At 24.8% G+C, this 6922-nt stretch overlaps 1 protein-coding gene across 1 annotated transcript; it reads right to left on the bottom strand.

Annotated features, from left to right (window-relative positions):
- Positions 1 to 4925: 4925 nt before the first annotated feature.
- On the bottom strand, positions 4926 to 6467 carry LOC145840596 (uncharacterized). Its single transcript, XM_082947904.1, has 2 exons — positions 6343 to 6467; positions 4926 to 6085 (listed from the first exon to the last, which is right to left on the bottom strand). Exons 1-2 carry the CDS (start codon positions 6430 to 6432, stop codon positions 5624 to 5626), a joined length of 552 nt encoding a protein of 183 aa, XP_082804030.1. The 5' UTR covers positions 6433 to 6467; the 3' UTR covers positions 4926 to 5623.
- Between the last annotated feature and the right edge of the window lie 455 nt (positions 6468 to 6922).

Consider the following 6922-nt stretch of genomic DNA (forward strand, 5'->3'; position numbering starts at 1 on the left):
TTTATTAACTTATCTTACTGTTTTATTTTACACATCTAAGCTAAGCTACTGGTTCCTTTTTATATTCTAAGGTATTTTTTAAGGTACAAAAATTGAAAACATAAAGTTTTATAGGTTCCTATAATTAGAACTACAAAAATAAGCTGTTTTCTGCTAAGGTTTTAAAGCAATCGTTTTTAAACTTTTTAAGTATACTCTTTTTAAAATAAAAAAGTAATAACACTTTAGTACTATCCTAGTAAAAAATATTTTAATTTAAAAAAATATCCTTAGTTCTAGTCATAAAGTTTTATAATGAATTTGCCTACTTTTTAATACTAAGACAATTTTGTTCCAAAATCAAACATAAGACACTTTGTTGTTATTATTGTATTGTTTAGTATAAATGTTAGACTCAAGAATCAAAATCTGTACCACTTAAACAGGAAACAACAAAAGGAAAAATGAGTTTGTCCCAACAATTTAAGATAAAAAAAAACATAAACAAAGTTAAATATATAAAAAACTAATTAATAAGTATAAACTTATTTGTTTAAAATAAAAGGTGATTACTTAGTACATACAAAAAAAAAGTAAATGCCTATTTATAAGAAAGTACAACTAGATGATTTTCTAGATGCATTGTTTTATAAGACATAAAACATTTGTACAAAATTAATAAAAGTAAATTAATAATCTGTTGGGGGAGGCGTAAGAAAATAAAAATGGTCAATATTATAAATGAAAAAATAGGAAATTAGTAGATAATTTAGCTTATATAGATTTTTTATTTGAGGAAAATTATTGAAATTTACTGATACTTAGAGTATTTGAAGTATATCTTTTTAGTTTTAAGCGAAGATGTTCCACCTTCCCACACGATACCACATCCTGTGGTAATTTGTTCCATAATTGCTTTGTAAAAAATAAGACATTGCCCTTGATACCTAACTTTAATAAAAAATATGTGATTTTTCTTATTAAATATGTATATTTCCTGTGAGTTTAACATCTAATTTATACGTAATGATTTCATAAAAAAAGTAAAATTTATGTGTTTCAAGTAATGAACCTTCATATGATTTAAGTAAATTGGTATATAAAATAAAGTGGTTATTTTTTTGGTTTTTACTTTTGAAATAAAAAGAGACTAGACTGATTTTACTTAAAAATCTAAGAAAAATATCAAACGCTGGTTAAATTTACTATTTTGCTAAATTTAGGGTACAATTTGCTTAAACAAACTTTTCAAGTGTCTTAGTATTTTTGAATAGTATTAACTTAAATGCAAATATGAAATAGATTAAACACAAAACAGCCAGCAAAGTTTACTTGCCACAGGATTGCATCTTTTTGAGACGAAAAAAACTAGACCGAGTTTATTTAAAACCTACAAAAAATTGTTTTTGCGCCCCTGGCGCAATTATTTTACGTAATTATGCGGTGCTTATAACATATTTTATTGTATTTAAAAATATGTGACTTATAAATATATTTTAGAACATTTGCATAAGAAGATTAAGTTTGAAATAAAATTAATATAAAAAAAAAAGATAACTTTTAACTTAAAAAAAAGTGACAAAGCGCCGCTAAAAAAAAACAAATATTTTCTGTTTGTTGTACTATTGGTGTATGAAAAGTTTTATATAAATGCTAACCTAGTATTTTAAAAGTTGTTTACTAGCTTAAATATATCATAAAACTAAAAAGAAAACTGAGGTATAAAATTATTTTTAGTAGCTAAGTTATCTACTGTAAAAAAAAAACACTGTTATTTTGATATGCTCGTTTTTTTAGTTTACCACTACTTCACACATTTTAAAACCACTTTTTTTTGGTTATATAAGCTTTAATTTATTTTTAAATTAATGAGAGCGGGAGTGTAAATATGTTTTTTCACGATTTTTTTCTTAAAAAAGGCTATGAAAAATATGTTAAATTCTTTTAGTAAAGCTAGCTGTGAGGCAAAATGTTTACGTGATAAAAGTATTTACAACTGATTCAACTTTTAATAAATTTACAACCTAACAAAAATATGGACTTAAAAATATCAAATTATTCTGAGAATGAAAAAAAAAGAATATATGTAGTAGTTATAGCAAAAAAGTTTATTTGTTTTTGTTTTATATATTAGTATTAAGTTTTAAAATACTACAAACAACTATTGATTAAAAATATTATAAAATGTTGTATTGAAAAAAACTAGCCGCAAAACGAAAATTTTTACTTAATAGTTTATTTTAGTTTATAAAGTTATCTTTGACGGTACAAGCTAACTAAAAAACGAATGTAAAAATGAATCAACATAATATCATAAGTTCTACAACTAGTCTAAATTTCTCAAAAACTAAATAGACCAACAGTTTTTTTTTAATTCGTATCTAGCTGGATTTTGTTGTACTCCTCTGTTTAATCAGTTTAAAAAAACGTGTATAAAGCATGGGTCGGCAGCTTCTTAAAAGTCGTGGACCAATTTTCTTAGAAAGCATGCTTGCGGATGCTTTTGTATAGAAAAAGTTTTCCGTTGACCAAAATTATTTTAAACAGTTGTAATCGATGTAAAGAGTAAAAATGTAAAAAAGTAACCAAAATAAAAATATTAGTAGTTACTTAATAAAGAGTGCAATTTTTACTTTTACCATAATAGCTTGATCGCAAAATTTTGCTTTCTGAACCCGCATTCTGCTCACGGGCTGCAGTTTGGTATAAGGCATTCTTGCTATATTTATTTAAACAAGTGTTAATTGCCATAAAGAAAGAGTATATGAGCACGCTATTGACTTATAGAGTATATAGTATCACTAACACACTGAAATTTTATTTTAGCCCAGGGGTCGGCAAACTGCGGCATGCAAATCAAGTGTGGCCCTCAAAGCTAAAAATCTGCGGTTCACTAGATACTGTTCAGCTTAAAACATACCTTTTAAAAACAAAAATAAGAAACGTTTTTGTAGTAAAAGCTTGCAATTAGACTCCTTATCTAATAATTCTGTTTCCATATTATTTCTTATTAATCACATTTTTGATTCAAAACAAAGTCTTTATTTCGATTACAGCAAGTATCTTTAACTAACTGTCTCAGAAGACTTTTTATATAGTGCGGCTCGGGAGTAAACTTTTGTAGGAAAATTGGCCCGCGACCTATAAAAGACCCTGCTTTAGTGAAACCTTGAAGTGTAATAACTAGAGTTCTCAATATAGGATCAAGGAAATAAAAACAAATGTTTTGTTTTGAAAAATTTCGTTATAAAACCATACTTACTCTACTAGAGATTTTCAGTTATAATTAAATTTTTGAATTTCAAACAAAATAAACAAAATTATCATTACACTTAAGCTTAATTTAAACTTATATGCTATATTTAAAACTAATAAAAACATTTTAAAACGTTAAAAAAAATTTAACAAGGTTGATAGTTAAAAAATAATAAAAATGACTAACAAACTACGATTTTTAAAATTTATAACTAAAACTGATAAATATGTATTTAAAATTAGAATGTTTATTTTATTAAAACCTACTAAGTTTTTAAGTTATGTAATAAATGAGAGTAGCAACAATATAAAACTATTTTTAGTTAATGTAGTTCTATTTAAAGCGTTTGCTATCTCCATTTTTATAAATACCGGTTTTATTTGGTTATTTATCTCTCAAACTTAGTGTAGGATTCTCAAGTTAAAGTCGTTTTTTAAATTTTTAAGGTTTATTGATAGTTTTTTACATTTTCATTTCGTAACCATGACCGTACCACTGTATCAAAAGTACCTTTTGTACTGTAAATGTAGTTTATTTGCTTCATTTAATAGTTTTACATTGTGATCAGAACTTTTGGTATTTTTTCTTACGAGTATATCTATATTACAACAGAAATCTCAAACTAAACTATTAGTTTTTATGTCCTACTTTGTTTGGTATTGTTCAAAGTTTTATTTAATTATAATCTTATATCATTAATCATAATGTATGAAATTTTATAACCATGTATTTTTTGTTCTGTAAGTTGTTTGCAATGCCGTTTTTTTTTATGTTTGCCTATAAGTTCTAAAAAAAATTATAACTTTGTTTGAAATGTTTAACACAAGGGCGGTTTTATTTTACATTATCTAGTTTTATTTGAAATTACTTAACATCTTATCTTGTGTAGGCGTATGGGCAGCGCGTTCACTGTTTTTTATTTTAAGAAAGTTTATTTATTTTTCTATCATTGCTAGTAGGATTTTTAACGAACTTAGGGTGAAAGGAACTATTGTTTAAAGGTAGTTTATATAGTTTTTTTTTGTGTTCATTGTTGGTAAATAAAGGTTGCGTCTGAAAATTTTATAAACTAATAACAAATAATGTTTTATATATGTTTTGATCGTTTTTTTTTCATGTTTTTAAAATCCCGGTTGTTTCTTTGTTCAATTATAATATGGCAATCTCTTTGTAAACTCAATAAGTTTATACTTGTTTACATACCTTGTGGTATGGTTTTGTAACATAGAACAAATGTAAAAAATGAAAAGTTAATCATAATAAACTTAAATTATAATTATATATGTTTCTATTTATTTAAAAAATATGTGTCAAAAAAAACTTATTGGTATTGTCAAACATCCAAGTATACTTTAAGTGTTCATAAATACTTACTTTTTAAATAAAACCGCTGATAATTTACCATATCAATATTGATAAAATCAAACTAATGTTTTTCTACTATGCGAAAATTCGAAAAAGAGTAAAGTATAAACACTAACAACTTATTTTCGATTAGTTTTTGTTTAAGTCTTTTAACTAAATAACCAATATGTTTATGAATATTTAGTGCCAAAAGGCTGAACGTTTTTTTCTACAAATTGCGATGAAAATAGTAATTGTACAACAGTTAATTTATTAATAAAATAACGAAAAAAACTGCTCCATAAGAAAATACTTGTAAAATTTTTCTAATGTGGCTTATGGTTATTATAAAATGCATAGTAATTAATTTCATTTAGTCGAAAAATAAAACTGAAGTCATTTTCTGTTTGATACTTGTCAAAAGATTTATGAAGAATTAAACAAAATAATTAAGCCTTAAAATAAACAAATGGATTTATTTAGTTTTGTAATGTGCACAGAAAACTTTACACTCATGGACAAAAACATTAGAAGAATTCAATGTTTTAACACATAAATAAGTTAATAAAATTAATAATTTATTAACAATACTTAGAACAAATATAAGACACTTTTTCTTTACTATATTTAATTATAATAAAATTCATTCAAAATAATTGTTTCTTTAATCATTAGAAATAAAACGTGGTAGCTTTTTTTTGTAGGTTTCTTGAGTAAATAGCAAACTATTGTTTTTAAATAACTTAAACATGTTCTTAGAAATCATTATCGACAAGTTAAAAAAAATCACTAAGTCATTTCATAATGGCATTTTGTATAAAGGCATTTTCATAAAAGCTTTCAAAAAAATATCTCTTAAAATTTTTCAGATAATATAAAATCTTAACAACTTTTAATATATCATTACAAGTATTTTATCAAAAATATCATTTAAAAAAAAATTAATATGTGAAAAAATCATTATAAATATCAAATCATTAAAATTAATCATAAGTAAATAAAATTGGAATTCCATAATTTAAATATCATCAAATAAATTAAATTTCATTTTTGTTGTTTTCTCTTTTCCATTTCAATGAGGGCTAATCTTCTAGCCTTTTGCAATTTACAATGAAATCTAAAACAGCGAAACATCACAAAGAAAACCTCTTCTAGAAAAACAGCTTCATTGCGAAGCTTTGTAATGTCTATTTCTTGGTTAATGTCGTAGCCTTCTATTTTCTTCATGATTTCTTGAAAGTTTCTTATGTTGAAGTCGTACCCGCACTCTTCTTTAGTTTTAGTGTTGTTCAGCTGCCAAGGGGAGTACTTTGGTAGAACTTTGGGTTTGTCGCACCACTTCACCCGGTTGTAGAAGACGAGCAGTTCAGGACTTATCTCGCCATGCTTCCTTCCGTTCTTCTTTATGAACATCTTTTTTGGCGGTTTGTTTATTGTCCTGCTGCTTGTTTCAAGCTGGTGGAGACCTTGCACATACTTTGATACTTTTCCTTGTTTTTCAGCTTTCTAGTAACAAAAGAGTTATAACTTTTTTATAAACAGTTTAAAAATATAGATATACAGCTGTTGCATTGTAAAAAAAACTTAAGATAAAGGTAAACTTTACAGGAAACCAATGTATTTTTAAAACAAAAATTTAATATCTAACACTAAGAGTTTATGAAAATAAAACACAATTGTGATAAAATGGTTAAGTAATGCTTAAATATAATTACGAACTTGAGGTGAAACATTTTGAAATATAAAATTTTTAAGTAACTTACTATTTGTTGTTCAAGTGAGGTTATTGGATTGAAAATAAATGAGGGTGGAACGTTATCATCCAGGCTACAATCTGAGTCTGAATCACTCATTTAGTTGAAAAATATCTAAATATATTCATCAAATAAACCTTTTTAACAATTTTTTACTTCAAAAAATTACACATTTAGTTTTAAAAGATAAATGTCGAACAATAAATCTATACAAAATAGTAAAATTGATTTTAGTTACTACAAATAAGTAAGTTCAAGTAAGAAAATAAAACACTTAACATTGCACAAAGTTTTTCATTGGGTACTACTAAAAATTTAAGTTATCAAATTATAACCCAATAAAGAATTTAGTATAAAACTGAAGAAACACCATTAAATAAATTCATATTTTCATTCAAATTGTAGTTGAAAGTATTTAGTTTTAACCTAAAACATTAGATGTACATATCAAAAAAAAAACACAAAAAAACTGATAATAAAGTTTAATACTTTTTTATTTAATATCTAACTACACAACATATAACTTTACTCATCGAAAACACAACACGGTTTATTATATTACTTTGTTCTATATTTTTCTTCTGCAATA

The sequence above is a fragment of the Thalia democratica genome, chromosome 7 (genome assembly GCF_965202585.1).
Source record: "Thalia democratica chromosome 7, ktThaDemo2.hap1.1, whole genome shotgun sequence".
Lineage (NCBI taxonomy): Eukaryota > Metazoa > Chordata > Thaliacea > Salpida > Salpidae > Thalia > Thalia democratica.

Excerpts from the sequence above, each read along its gene's own strand:
- LOC145840596 (XM_082947904.1), bottom strand. The coding sequence starts at position 6,432 with ATGAGTGATTCAGACTCAGATTGTAGCCTGGATGATAACGTTCCACCC. Across the intron at positions 6,086-6,342 it reads CCTCACTTGAACAACAAATA|AAAGCTGAAAAACAAGGAAA; the intron begins GTAAGTTACTTA and ends TTTTGTTACTAG.